The 15,779-nt window shown below is 44.2% G+C and overlaps 1 protein-coding gene across 4 annotated transcripts in view; it reads right to left on the bottom strand.

Annotated features, from left to right (window-relative positions):
- The window catches only part of HDAC6 (histone deacetylase 6), a 126,387-nt gene that overhangs the window by 32,723 nt on the left and 77,885 nt on the right, over positions 1 to 15,779 (bottom strand). For 3 of the 4 annotated variants that reach the window (XM_040324559.1, XM_040324562.1, XM_040324560.1), the window contains exons 25-28: positions 12,009 to 12,796; positions 11,434 to 11,535; positions 6,455 to 6,601; positions 6,248 to 6,376 (exon numbers count right to left, since the gene is read on the bottom strand). In XM_040324559.1, the coding sequence (XP_040180493.1) occupies positions 6,248 to 6,376; positions 6,455 to 6,601; positions 11,434 to 11,535; positions 12,009 to 12,796 (1,166 nt within the window). The remainder of the gene's footprint in view (positions 1 to 6,247; positions 6,377 to 6,454; positions 6,602 to 11,433; positions 11,536 to 12,008; positions 12,797 to 15,779) is intronic. The other variant, XM_040324561.1, reaches the window with a different exon arrangement.

Below are 15,779 nucleotides of genomic sequence, written 5' to 3'. Positions count from 1 at the left end.
ACAAAAATAGAGCGACAATTTTGAAAAAAATTCAATATTTTTTACTTTTTGCTATAATAAAAATCCCCCAAAAACATATATAAAAATTTTTTTTTCCTCAGTTTAGGCCGATACGTATTCTTCTACCTATTTTTGGTAAAAAAAATCGCAATAAGCGTTTCTCGATTGGTTTGCGCAAGATTTATAGTGTTTACAAAATAGGGGATAGTTTTATTGCATTTTTATTAATTATTTTTTTTTTACTACTATTGGCGGCGATCAGTGATTTTTTTCGTGACTGCGACATTATGGCGGACACTTCGGACAATTTTGACACATTTTTGGGACCATTGTCATTTTCACAGCAAAAAATGCATTTAAATTGTATTGTTTATTGTGAAAATGACAGTTGCAGTTTGGGAGTTAACCACAGGGGGCGCTGTAGGAGTTAAGGATCACTGTGTATGTGTTTACAACTGTAGGGGGGTGTGGCTGTAGGATGCACGTCATCGATCGAGTCTCCCTATATAAGGGATCACTCGATCGATGCGCCGCCACAGTGAAGCACGGGGAAGCCGTGTTTACATACGGCTCTCCCCGTTCTTCAGCTCCGGGGAGCGATCGCGACGGAGCGGCTATAAACGAATAGCCGCGCCGTCGTCCCGGATCGCTCCCCGAGGGATCCCGCCCGCCGCACGCAGCGGAGGGGGTCCCGATCGGCTGTCCGTGCCATTGTGCGGACGTATATAGGCGTGCGGCGGGCGTTAAAGCGGATGTGCCACTAAAAAAATATATTAAAAGCCAGCAGCTACAAATACTGCAGCTGCTGACTTTTAATATAAGGACACTTACCTGTCCTGGAGTCCAGCGCCGATCGCAGCAGATGACGAGCCGATCGCTCGTCACCCTGCTGCTCCCCCCTCCATCCACGGTGAGGGAACCAGGAAGTGAATCGCTCCGGCTTCACTGCCCGGTTCCCTACGGCGCATGCGCGAGTCGCGCTGCGCCCGCCGATTGGCTCCCGCTGTGTGCTGGGAGCCGAGTGTTCCCAGCATACAACGGGGGACGGACGGGAAGCAAGGGAAAAACCCGTCTTTTTCCCGCATCGTAGAGCCGGAAGTGGGTGCAGATACCTGTCTGTAGACAGGTATCTGCACCCCCCTCCCCCCTGAAAGGTGTCAAATGTGACACCGGAGGGGGGGGAGGGTGCCGATCAGCGGGACTCCACTTTAGGGTGGAGATCCGCTTTAAGTGGTTAATGCAGGTGAACAATAGTAAAAAAAATCCAATCCGTTTCAGCCATCATTTGCATTAATAAAACAACATTTTAGCCAACCTCCATGGCACCAGCCTTTCTCCCCTTTTTACAACTTTATCAGCACAGTCCCAACCATAATGATAGTGCCACAAAGCTTTATTTTTTTAGCAGAAGCTTTTTGACTTCTGACTCTCTCTTTATAAACATACCAAGCAGGGAGGGAGAGAAGGAGGTGGGAAGAGTCACACCTTACACATTACATTTTGAGTGTAATTTAGAATTTCAGTTCCTAAGCACTATAATAACATGCGTTGTCAACACAGTAGCTAAGAGGAACCAGGTAAACATGTGAAAAAAAAAACTGAGCTCCATATTCATTCTAAATATATACACTGCTTTGAAAAAGTATTCATACACCTTGAGATGTTCCACATTTTGTCATGTTACTACCAAAAACTTAAATGTATTACATTTTCATGCTATGTGATAGACCAACACAAAGTGGCACATAATTCTCAAGTGGAAGGAAAATTATAAATGGTTTTCAAAATTTTTTACAAATAAATATCGGAAAAGTGCTGCGTGCATTTGTATTTAGCCCCCCTGAGTCAATATTTTGCAAAATTTCCTTTCATTGCAATTACAGCTGCAAGTCTTTTTGGGGATGTCTCTATCAGCTTTGCACATCTAGAGAGTGAAATGTTTGCCCATTCTACTTATAGCTCAAGCTCTGTCAGATTGGATGGAGAGTGTCTGTAAACAGCAAACTTCAAGTCTTGCCACAGATTCTCAATTGGATTTAGGTCTGTACTTTGGCTAGGCCATTCTAACACATGAATATGCTTTGATCGAAACCATTCCATTGTAGCTCTGGCTGTATGTTTAGGGTCATTGCCCTGCTGAAAGGTGAACCTCCGCCCCAGTCTCAGGTCTTTTACAGACTCTAATGCCGCGTACACACTCTCAGAATTTCCGACAAGAAAAGTTCACGGTTTTCTTGTCGGAATTTCCAATTGTGTGTACGCGGCATTGCAGGTTTTCTTCTAAGATTGCCCTGTATTTAACTACATCCATCTTCTCATCAACTCTGACCAGCTTCCCTGCCCCTGCTGAAAAAAAAGCATCCCCGCAACATGATGCTGCCACCACCGTGTTTCACGATAGGGATGGTGTGTTTAGAGTGATGTGCAGTGTTAGTTTTCCACCACATAGCATTTTGCTTTTAGGCCAAAAAGTTAAATTTTGGTCTCATCTGACCAGAGAATCTTCGTTTGCTGTTTCCCCCACATGGCTTCTAGCAAACAGCAAACAGGACTTTTTCATGGCTTTCTTTCAACAATGGTTTTCTTCTTGCCACTCTTCCATCAAGGTCAGATTTGTGGAGGGCACAACTAATAGTTGTCCTTAGGACAGATTCTCCCATCTGAGTTGTGCAGCTCCTCCAGAGTTAACATGGGCCTTTTGGCTGCTTCTCTGATTAATGCTCTCCTAGCCTGGCTTGTTGGTTTAGGTGGACAGCCATGTCTTGGTAGGTTTGCCATTGTGCCATACTCTATTCATTTTCGGATGATGGATTGAACAGTACTCTGTGGGATGTTCAAAGCTTGGGTTATTTTTTTATAGCCTAACCCTGCTTTAACCTTCTCCACAACTTTATTCCTGACCTGTCTGGTCTGTTCCTTGGCCTTCATGATGCTGTTTGTTCACTAAGGTTCTCTAACAAACCTCTGAGGGCTTCACAGAACAACTGCATTTATACTGAGATTAAATTACACAGGTGAATTCTATTTACTTATTAGGTGACTTCTTCTGGATAATGATACCGTTGAATTATTCAAGGCCCTGTGGCTCCTCCTCTGGATGGATTTCTCCACTTTAGACTCCTTTAAAAAAAATGTTACCACCCACTGGCTAATATTAAAACATTTCTTGACCAAACTTCACAGGTTTGTCCTCCATCGTTTGCTCAAACCCTCTCTTAAGTTTTTCCCCTTGACCTCACCCTATTCCCTGACCCTCTTCCTTCTCTCCGTCTACTCTTTTCTGGTTCTTCTCTTCTAAACATGATAGTGTTGACCTCGAGATCCAACACATACTACCAAGAGTTGCAGATTTCTTGTTCTTCCATTATGTGTGGTATTTACATATTTACTTACATGTTATGCACCTCATTTATGTTTGTGTTTACATTTTTCAAAAAAGGGTGATTATACTGCGCTGCTTAAAACCCACTAATTAATAAGACCAGCTACTCACAAAGACACATTAGCTGGAACAAACAGAAACAAAATTGTGTAGCGCTATGGCAAATTAATATCTATAATGGTAGTTCCTCATGGGAAAAATGGGAACATAAATAAAGTAACAAATGCAATAAAGAAGTTCTCGTGAAAGATAAAGTCAAATGGTTGTAAACACAAAGTCCATATATCTGTAGACACCACGTGCAAAATGAGGGAACTTGATTAGAATCCCATCGAGACAAATTGTGTAGTAAGTGATCACCGCCACCGGTGGTAGTAATTGGAGGCTTACCGAAGATGGTGGACCTGAAATGACGTACGTCAATCAAGTCATAACAAGCTTCAAGTACTAGACAGGGTACACAAAGTAGCAATCACCAAGAAACTTGCTAGAAGTAATCAATCAGTGTATGATCATAAATGGATAACCTTGGATCTTTGCAGCTCAGCAAGGGGTTAAATAGTTGAAAGAAAATGGAAAGAGAAGGGCCACATAGTGTAAACCCATCATGATGTGTGAATAACACGAAACGCCGTCGGGTCGCCTCCACTGCCGCCTCATACTATAGAATATGCAAGTTTTTATCCAGATACATGTGAGTGCACTTGCTATCTTTTTACAATAAATACCCAGTTTTATACCGGTTTACACTATGTGGCCCTTCTCTTTCCATTTTCTTTCAACTATTTAACCCCTTGCTGAGCTGCAAAGATTCAAGGTTATCCATTTATGATCATACATTGATTGATTACTTCTAGCAAGTTTCTTGGTGATTGCTACTTTGTGTACCCTGTCTGGTACTTGAAGCTTGTTATGACTTGATTGACGTACGTCATTTCAGGTCCACCATCTTCGGTAAGCCTCCATTTACTACCACTGGTGGCGGTGATCACTTACTACACAATTTGTCTCGATGGGATTCTAATCAAGTTCCCTCATTTTGCACGTGGTGTCTACAGATATATGGACTTTGTGTTTACAACCATTTGACTTTATCTTTCACGAGAACTTCTTTATTGCATTTGTTACTTTATTTATGTTCCCATTTTTCCCATGAGGAACTACCATTATAGATATTAATTTGCCATAGCGCTACACAATTTTGTTTCTCTTTAAATTTTTCACCTTACTTCTATTTTTAACACGTTGACTGTACTGTTCAAAGTATGGTGCTGCATATTTGGACTTTCTGTTCTGTTTTCTTAATCTGATATACAGTGGAACCTCGGATTGTGAGTAATGCGGTTAACGAGTGTTTTGCGATACCAGCACTGTATTTAAAAGAATCGTGACTCAGTTTGTGAGTGTTGTCTCGCATAACAAACACGATTCAGGCCAAATCGGTGTGCAGCACCGTTTTTGGCCTGAAGTGGGGGGCACCGGAGCCGAGCAGAGCCTCGTTTCCGAGGCTCTCTGGTGCCCCACCCGCCTCATGCGGTATTGCATCCCATTGAAGTCAATGCGGAACTAATTATTTTCATTTCCATTAACTTTAATGGGGAAACTCGCTTGGATATGCTAGTACTTTGGATTACAAGCATTCTCCTGGAACGAATTATGCTCGTAATCCAAGGTTCCACTATACAACAAAAACATATTTGACTCCAATTAGATGACTTCTGAAAGCAATTGGTTCCACAAGATTTTAGTTAGGAGTATCAGAGTAAAGGGGGCTGAATACAAATGAACGCCACACTTTTGACATATTTTTGTAAAAAAAAAAAATTATAATTTTCCTTCCTCTTTACAAAGATGTGCCACTTTGTGTTAATCACATAAAATACATTTAAGTTTTTGGTTGTAACATGACAAAATGTATAACATTTCAAAGGGTATGAATACTTTAGGGCACTGTAAATATAAAATATTCATGTGCAATGATTAAGTTACCTGATACGTAAAAATATTTTTTTTATAAAAGATGTACTTTTAAATTTTTAACATAACAAAGAAAACATATAAAGAAATTGTGGGCCAGATTCACAAAGAGATACGACGGTGTATCTACAGATACACCATCGTATCTCAGATGTAAACTGGTCCTATCTATGCGCCTGATTCATAGAATCAGATACGCATAGATAGGGCTAGATCCGACAGTGTTACAATGTGTTACACTGTCGGATCTTTTTTTCATTTTAAAAATGGCGCCGGGGGCGTTCCCGCTGATTTACGATAAATAATATGTAAATCAGCGAGATACGCAAATTCACGAACGTACGCGGACCCGTCGCAGTGTTCTTACGTCGTTTCCGTAGCGGTTTTCCGTCGTATACTTACCCTTTCTTTTATCAGGCGCAGCCAATGTTAAGTATAGCCGACGTTCCCGCGTTGAATTTAAATTTTTTAACGTCGTTTGCGTAAGTCGTTCTCGAATATGGACGGACGTCGTTTACGTAAGCGTCGCAACCACTGACGTCCTAGCGACGTCAGTGGGAGCAATGCACGCCGGGAAATTTCGCGGACAGCGCCTGCGCATTTAAATCGGCGCGGGAACGCGCCTGATTTAAATATGACACTCCCCTAGCCGCGGAATTTGAATTCCGCTGGGGGATTTAGGATCCGCCGTCGCAAGTTTGGAGGTAAGTGGTTTGTGAATTAGCCACTTGCCTCCTAAACTTACGGGAGCGGATCTTAATTCACGTAGATCGAGCGGATCTATAGATCCGCTGAGCTACGTGAATCTGGCCCTGTATGTTCCTTTTGGGGCATTTGTAAATGCTGGCAGATATATCTACAGTATATTCCCTTTCATGACCTCTTTACCTCATTATGGATATAGGAGTCACAGCCATAACACCAGACAGACAAATCAGAGAAGCTGAGTACAAGATTGTGACCAGACGAAACTCCATGAGATATCATGTGCTGAGAGACATACCTCCCACACAGAACCTGAAAGACAGAAATTAACCGTCACTTTACAGAATGAGATATCCACCATTTATCAGCTGAGAGGGAGACCTTCCTCACCACATAACATGTCAGGCACACCCAGTTCTCTTTGTCTGTACCACAAGCAGCACACGGCTGTGTCACCTCCAGCCCACAAGGGGGCAGCTCACACACTGACTCCAGATGAGGACACCAGGACAGTGGCGTCACTGTAAATATCTCTCCCTGGAAATGAGAAATGGAAAGTGAGACAAAAGAAAAATGCTTATTGTAAATAGCCAAGTTAGATGAATATTTACATCAAAGCCCAACTGAAGCCTCTTTGAAAAGGACTAAAACACATCTAGAGTTTGGTCAAACAGTAAGTGCTTCAAGTCTTACCATTGCAGTGGTCTTCAGCTGCAGAGTACATATTAGGGGGACAGCCTGCTCTATGGCCTCTGAATCTTCTTTAACATATAAACAACAACCGTGAGACTTGCAGCAATTACCGGTCCACTGCATTGAAGTGTAAACTTCAACTGGCCTTTAAGATGATAATCACACAAGAAAGAGTGTAAAAACATTATCATGACCTTTTAAATAAAATCGGAAATCTGAAATTGTGCCCCACCCCCCAAAAAAATAGTATTTTTCGTCATACTTACCTGTAAAATCCTTTTCTTCGAGTAAATCATGGGACACAGAGTGAGGCTAGTATTCCTTACTTGAGGAGAGAAAGACACCCTGCCAAACAATAGCCATCAGACTTTATTCGGCAGCCCGCAGTACACTGCTGCCGAAAGCCAAATTATTGGCTGCTCAAACATCCACTTGATAACATTTTGTAAATGTATGCACTGAAGACCAGTTAGCAGCCTTACAAATCTGAGCCCCAGATACCTGATGGTGAAAAGCACAGGAGGTTCCTACACCCCTGGTAGAATGAGGTCTCACCCTGAAGGGAGGAGCTTTACGTTTCAGACCGTAGACCTGAATGACCAATTGACAGACCCGATGGGCAATGGAAGTCTTGGAAGCTTCCCCTTCTTGGGTCCTTCTGGTAAAACAAAAAGGAGTCTGATCCTTGGATCTCTACAGATCTAAACAAATAAACTCTGACTGCACGCACTACATCTAAGGATGCAGTCCTCTCTCTTCCGCCGAATGAGGCTGAGAGAAAAAAGAAGACAAAATAATGTCCCGATTCTGGCCTTTTGGCAAAAATGATGGAATGGGTCGTAACACGACCCCGTCATGGTGAAGGATCAATTATGGTTCCCTGCACGAAAGTGCCTCTAACTTCGACAGCCTTCTAGCCGAGGTGATGGCTATCAGGAAAACTAGCTTGCGTGACAGCAAGACTAATGGAATTTCCTTGATATGCTCAAACGGTTGCTTCCGTAACACAGACAGTACCAGGTTTAAGTCCCAAGGATACATAGGTGACCTAATCAGGGGAAGCAAACGAGCTACCCCCTGCAAGGTTCAGATCAGTCAATGGGAGGCTACAGGCCTTTGGAAGAATACTGACAAGGCTGAAATCTGACCCCTGATTGTACTATCTGATTTCCATAGCCAGCTGTAGAAAAGAGAGAATTCTCCCAATCACGTATTTCCGAGGATGCCATTTTCTGGCTTCACACCAAGCAATATAGGCTCTCCAGATCCAATAATAGATCTAGTGACCATTTTTCTGCCATTCACCAGAGTAGACACCACCGGTCCCGAGATCCTTTACATCCTGGCTTCAATAGCCATGCCGTCAAATTTAGAGACTGTAAATTGGGGTGTAATATAGGACCTTGAGATAGTAGATTGGGGCAGTGTGGAAGCGTCCATGGCCTGTCTATTGCCAATCTCATGATCTCTGGGAACCAGGGCCTTCTGGGCCAGGCTGGTGCCACCAGGATGACTGGAACCCCCTCTCTCCAAATTCTGTGCAACAAATGTGGAAGGAGAGGGATCGGGTGTTAAGCATACACCAGGGAGAACTGGTTTCATGGAACTAATAGAGCATCTGCTCTGATTGCCAGGGGATCCCTTGTTTGGGATACAAACTGCTGTTGCTTGTTGTTGAACCTGGATGCCAATCGATTGACCTCTGGCCACCCCCAACGCTGGCAGATTTCCTGAAACATGTTCAGGTGTAGGGACCAATTCCCCTGAGCAGATCTGCTGGCGGCTGAGATAATCTGCCTTCCAGTTTCCTACACCTGGGATATAGACAACCGATAGAACCAGGTTAATATGTGGTTCACCTCCTCCTGATTTGTACGGCTCCTGGTACCACCCTGGTGGTTGATATAGGCCACTGCAGTGGCATTGTCGGACTGAACCCTGACGGGGCAGTCCTGAAGTTCCACCGTCCAGGACTGTAGGGCCAGACGTACCCGCCCGTAACTCCAGGATGTTAATGGGCAGGCTCTTCTCTGCCCTTGACCATCTCCCCTGAGCTGTGAGCCCCTCTAGGGTTGCTCCCCAGCCTGAGAGACTGGTGTCTGTGGTCAGTGCTCTCCAAGACACCGGGAGGAAGGATCTTCCCTTTTGCAGGTTTCGATCCTGCAACCACCAGTTTAGGCTTACGCATGCCCTGGGAGAAAAGGACGTGGGGTAATCCAGGGCTTGTGCTCTCCTTTTCCGTTTACAATAGTTTTTATTGAAATATTTTAAAAGAAAAACAAGTACAAGTTTCCATTATATACGCGTAAGAGAGCTTAAAAGGAATACGCCAGTATGGTATAAAGATACATATAAGCTCAAAAGGTTTTAAAAGTACTGTAATATATATGCATGTATTTCAATGAGTAATTCTCATATAAAATTTGGCTCTAGAAAGAAATATATCATAAGTATTTTATCGTAATTAGAGGGCATATACTTATCTTACTATACCAATATTAAATATATTTTAAAGAATAACTAACTGACTGTTCTGAAGATACCTGTTCTAAAAGATAAGGTGTCCCTAAGGGATATACCAAACAAAAACAAAAACAAAAAAAAGATTAAGAGCCGGTTCACACTGGGGCGACTTGGGATCCGACTTCATGTCGCCTCAAGTCGTCCCAAGTCGTGCTGTAGAGAAAAACAATGTAAGTGAATGGGAGCGGTGTTAATACACACGACTCAAGGCGATCCGACTTCAGAAAAGGTTCCTGTACTACTTCAATCCGACTTGTAGGCGATTTGTACCCATTGATTTCAATGGAAGTCGCCTCAGAAGTCGGATCACTGTCTTAACTGAAGCTACTTTCCAGGAAGATAACATACATTTCTCAGGCAAACCCCTCCCTCCCCCTCCCTCTCCCAGAGCTGATTGTTGTTTTATTGGCCACTGGAAAGTCTCCTGTCCTGGAGACGACTTCAAGTCGTGTTGTAAATCGCCCCAGATCGCCCTGTGGTTCATGTTCAAGTCGTGTCGGAGTCGCCTCTGAAAGTCGCGCTGGAAGTCGTGTCGCCCTAGTGTGAACCGACTCTAAGAGTCAGTTCACACAGGGGCAACACGACTTCCAGCAGGACTTTGGGAGGCAACTTGGACACTTGAGTATGAAACATCAGGCAACTTACAAGGCAACTTCAAGTTGCCTCCAGGACAGTACAAGGCAACTTCAAGTCGCCTCCAGGACAGGAGGCTTTCCAGTGGCAATCAAACAACAATCAGCTCTGTGTGAGGGAGGGGGAGGGAGGGGTTTGCCTGAGAAATGTATGTTATATTCCTGTATTGTTGCTTCAGTTAAGACAGTGATCCGACTTCTGAGGCAACTTCCATTGAAATCAATGGGTACAAGTTGCCTACAAGTTGCCTAGAAGTCGGATTGAAGTAGTACAGGAACCTTTTCTGAAGTCGGAGCGACTTCGGTAGTTTGTATTAAGACGGCTCCATTCACTTCCATTCATTTTCTCAACCGTGCGACTTGGGACGACTTGGGGCAACTTCAAGTCGGATCCCAGGTCGCCCCTGTGTGAACCGGCTCTTAGAGAAGAATCTAGATAAGAAGGTAAATAGAAAAAAAGGAGTGAAAATAGGAGTATATTCTATCAAATCAGTGTATAACTGGTTAATAGTATTTTCATAAGGTATCCAATAGATTTTCAATCCAGGGCTTCCACATTTTGACAAAATAATTTTGTTTGTCAAGCAATATTGCAGATATATACAAAATAGGAAGATACTGCGCAGGTCTATAAGTGAATTAGTGATTCGCCCTGTGGTTCATGAAGAAGTCATCCTTGTGACGAAAACGGCGTAGGGAGGAGCGACGTGCTGACGTCACCACGATCCACGCTGTCTACCCGGAAGGACGAGCAGACAGCAGAGCCGGCCGGCTATACGATTATCGATCGCACTTTTTAACCGTTTTTCATGTGAGTGCAATATCTTTTTACATTAAACCATTTTAAAACGATATCACACCATGTGAGTGTTTTTCTCCTTTGGGTAACATCTATGGAGAAAGTTGGTCTGACATAGAGGATTGGTGATACAGGAGAGAGAGTGGCAGTCTATCCAGGATCCATATTGACCCATGTTGTACATGCTTGAATTTATTCTTGCTCTGGTAAGCAGCTGATACATAAGTGGTGGTGGATTTGTCATCTGAGTCACAAGATTTATGCCTGGATATTTAGCTTCACTTATTCGGAGAACTTCCTGTCACTTCCTGCATTCCTCTGTGATACTTCATATATGGACTTTTGCACTAATTTACCTTTCAGTTTTGCACTGGGAATTTGTGCACTATAATACATAATTGAACATTTATGTTAATTCAACTTGCAGCGCAGCTTTTCTTTTTATATAATATTGCAGATATACTTTCATTAATCATAATCCATGACAATTTATTTTTTACCAATTCAAGAGGCATTATAGGAGATTTCCAGAACCTGGCAATAGCAATCCTAGCAGCAGTAAATATGATAGCTAAAGTGAAGTGGAAGAGAGACAGAAACTACGCCCTGAAACCATGAAATCAGTTGGTGAACTTTTAAGGTGAAATTTGCATTATTTGGTTAGATTTCTGAGAAACGGTGTAAAATGGCTGCTAACAGGCAATAAAAAAGCCAGAACTTACAGAGTTTTTCAGTGAAGGCTCCACATCTAGCTGGTGACATGAGGCTGAGCAACCACCAGCAGCTTCAGAGAGTCGATTCTCTTCCAGGTGAGTATCTTGAGACTACAGAAACAGAGAACAAAAAGAGAGAGAAAGTGTGAATGGAGGAGTGAGTGAGGAGGGGAGTAAGTGGAGAAGTGAAAGAGAGAAGGGAGAGAGAGCGAGTAAGGGGAGGAAAGAGAGAGGGGAATGAATGAGGAAAGGCATGAGTGTGAGGAGTAAGAGAGAGGGGTGAGTGAGAGGAAAAGCATGAGTCCGAGGAGAGAGAGAGAGAGGAGGAGAGAGAGAGGAGGAGTGAGAGAGGAAAGACATGAGTGTGAGGAGTGAGAAAGAGTAAAGCCAGAGAAAAGAAGGTAAAGAGAGAGGGGAAAAAATTGTGAGACAGAAAGTAAGGAGGATTGAAGAGGAGTGAGAAATGATAAAGAAAGAGAGGGAAAAAGGTGAAAAAATAAACCACTGAAAGAAAGAGAAACGAGGCAGCCATTGATAAAATATGAATACACAGAACCTGAGCTGTGTTCAGTTCTAACACTCACAGAAGTTTCCTCTGAACGATCAGCCACTTGCTGCACTAGAGGAAATATCTTCTTTCCAGACCCACCAGCAGGTTCACTGTCTCCATCACTAATGCTGGGGGTTGATGTGTTTTTACTATCGTCCAGCTTCAAGTCTCTAAGGAGTTCCTCCACAGAGCTCTCTGTCCGGTCATCAGACATCAAAATATCTGGCGTTCTTTCTAAACCCTGGACTTCAATGACTGTTCCCAGCGACTCGCCTTCATTAGAACCTATGTGCACTGAATCTTGGCCAGGAACCTCCACCTCAACCACCAACTCTTCTTTCTTCTCAACGTCAACTAAGTTGGGTAAAAGACAATTGGAGACTTCATCCTTATTTATTGAGCTCTCTTTCAGTTCGTGTTTAGCCATTTCAGTACTTTTGTGAGGTGAAGGTTCCCCAACACTATCCAAGATCTGAACGTTCTCTGACAATGGCGTCTCCATACTTTCTTCTGTAGTATATGTTACAGAATGACTGTCTGTGCTGGAAACACGGTCATTGGACTCATTCCCGAAGGCTACAGAGAGCAGACATTTCACCTCCACAATTTCAGACATGGAGTTCAGACTATCATCATCAGCTTTGGAGCCAGTCAAATCAAATTCTTGGGTACACTGTGTTTCTACAATATTCTTTTCAGGGGAAATGGTCGTCAGTTGCGGGGAGGATGAAGACTCAACCATAGGCACGACTTTGTTCGGCTGCTGCTTCTGCGGTGTCCAACGCACCTCCTTTGATACCTCAGAGGGTGGAGGGGGCTCAACTGTTTAGAGAAATGCAAATATAAGTAAATGCCTTGCCTTTGCCATAGTTTGGAGACACAGTTTAGAGATTGTAAAAAAAAACATTGGTAACTAACCACTGAGCCCTAAAATCAAAAGGTCCCAAGTTGTATGGCCCCGTATACACGACTGAACATGTCTGCTGAAACAGGTCCGCGGACCAGTTTCAGCAGACATGTTCGGTCGTGTGTACGGCCGACCGGACAGGTTTCCAGCGGACATTTGTCCAGCCGACCGTTTTCCAGCGGACAAATGTTTCTTAGCATGCTAAGAAACATGTCCGCTGGAATCCTGTCCGTCGGACATGTTCGGTCGTCTGTACAGACTCACCGTACATGTCCGATCGGCCGCCATCCCTCGCATGCGTGAAAGTGATTAGACGCATGCGTGGAAGCATTGAACTTCCCGGGCCGCGCACGTCGCTGCGTCATCGGCGCGGCGACGGCGCGGCCACGTCACCACGTATCGTGTACGCGCGGATTTCTGTCTGATGGTGTGTACAACCATCAGACAGAAATCTCCGGGCGGACATGTCTGCTGAAAACGGTCCGGCGGACCGTTTTCAGCGGACAGTCCGTCCCGTCTGTACGAGGCCTATGATGTGCGTTGCCCTTCTATGTGTACCTTACTGCAAAGGCTAATTATAGCTGGGGTGGCTGCCACTTTTTTGTACAGTTTGTTGAACTAGATGCAGGAATGCACTGGATGCCTTCAGCTGCCATTGTGCTTTTGCTGGGTGTCCCGTGAGTCCCTTTGCCTTTAGGGAAGGATGGGCTATCTCTAGGCAAACCTGCCCCTAATCTATCCATTGATCTATTATATATGGGCTCCAACTTGTGAGACTCTGAAAATAATAGGAGTAAAAACCACAGTACACAGAGGAGCCTTGACGTAGACACTACAAAACCCTCTGTTTTTAACGTGAATTGTTAGACAGGGTCAATTTGGTTGTTTTGCAGGCTGGCTGGTAAGAGAACTTTGATGTGTGTTGCCCTTCCATGTGTACCTTACTGGAAAGGCTAGTTATAAGTTGGGATGGGTGCCACTTTTTTTTGTAAAATTCCACTGGCTGTTAAAGCCCAAAAAACAAACAAACAAACAAACAAAAAAACACCCTTGCAGAGGGGCCTCCCAGCACTGTGTATAGGGGGATTTCAGAACAGGTGGTATCACTTTATTTTATTACGCCGCTTCCACTCTCTCCTCCTCCATCTGGGAATAGCCATCACATACAATATAGGGACATTAACCCTGTATTGAATGTTTTGGAGGCTGGAGTGGCCACAGCTTACAAGGGAGCTGCAGAGGACAGGCGGCAGCGCACGGTGGGGGGGGGGGGGGGGTTGGTTGTCGACCCTGCTGGAGCGAGGATTAAGGTAAGTATTTTATCCTTAAAGTTATTGTAAAGTCAAATATTTTTTTTTTAAATAACAAACATGTTATACTTACCTGCTCTGTGCAGTGTTTTTTTTTTTAACAGAGTGGTCCGGATCCGCCTCTTCTCTGCTCCTGGCCCCTCCTTTTAAATGCCCCCTCAGCAAGCAGCTTGCTGCGGGGGCACCCGAGCTGAATCACAGCTCTCTGTGTCCATTCAGACACAAAGCCATGACCCAGCCTAGCCCCCTCTCTCTCCCCCAATTGGCTGACTGACTTTGATTGACAGCAGTGGGAGCCAATCATGCCACGCTGCTGTCTTAGCCAATAAGGAGGGGAGTCCCAGGCACTGAAGACACTCCTGCAACATCGCTGGATAATAATGGGCTCTGGTAAGTATTAGGGCCCTTTCACATGGGCGGATCAGTAATGATCCGCTCCGTGTGTCCGCAAAAGCTCAGCGGGGATCCTCCGTAAAATCCCCGCTGAGCTGGCAGCTGACAGGGCGGTCTCCGCACACTGTGCAGGGACCCCCTGTCTTTCCTCCGCTCTCCCCTATGGGGGATCGGATGAACACGGACCGTATGTCCGTGTTCATCCGATCCGGCAGACGGAAGAAAAAAAGAGATTTTTAATACAGCTTACCTGTAAAATCTTTTTCTTGGAGTACATCACGGGACACAGAGCAGCATATTCATTACTATATGGGTTATATGGAGTACCTTCAGGTGATGGACACTGGCAATCTCAAAAACAGGAAGTGCCCCTCCCTATATAACCCCCTCCCATAGGAGGAGTACCTCAGTTTTGTAGCAAGCAGTATGCCTCCCAAAATGGTCCCCAAAAGAGGGGTGGGAGCTGTGTGTCCCGTGATGTACTCCAAGAAAAAGATTTTACAGGTAAGCTGTATTAAAAATCTCTTTTTCTTTATCGTACATCACGGGACACAGAGCAGCATATTCATTACTATATGGGATGTCCCAAAGCAATGCTTACAATGAGGGGAGGGAGAACATCTTCCCAAGACAAAAGGATTTAATTTAGAGATATACTCAAATCATAATAAATCCAACTTAGTTGAGAAAAAATAATTTTAAATTTTAAATTTAACTCAAAAGGGAGCCCCCCGGAATCCGAGGGTCTCAAACTGCAGCCTGCAGCACTGCCTGCCCAAAGGCTGTATCAGTATTCCTTCTTACGTCCAACTGGTAGAATTTTGTAAACGTGTGGACAGAAGACCAGGTTGCCGCCTTGCAAACTTGAGCCATAGAGATCTGGTGGTGTGCTGCCCAGGAGGCGCCCATGGCCCTAGTAGAATGAGCCTTTAATGATAACGGAGGAGGCAACCCTTTCAAGCCGTAGGCCTGAGTGATTAACTGTTTAATCCACCTCGAGATGGTGGATTTTGCAGCTGCCTGCCCCTTCTTGGGCCCATCCGGTAAAATGAACAACACATCTGTTTTCCGGATCTTCTCTGTAGCTCTAAGATAGGCCTTCATGGCCCTGACAATATCCAAGGTATGCAGCAACCCTTCCTTTCTGGAAGTAGGTTTAGGAAAGAAGGATGGTAATACCAAATCCTGGTTTAGA

The sequence above is a fragment of the Rana temporaria genome, chromosome 9, assembly GCF_905171775.1.
Source record: "Rana temporaria chromosome 9, aRanTem1.1, whole genome shotgun sequence".
NCBI classification, from domain to species: Eukaryota; Metazoa; Chordata; class Amphibia; order Anura; family Ranidae; genus Rana; species Rana temporaria.
Note: the sequence above shows the minus strand (reverse complement) of the source record. Positions and strands in the feature narration are given on the sequence as shown.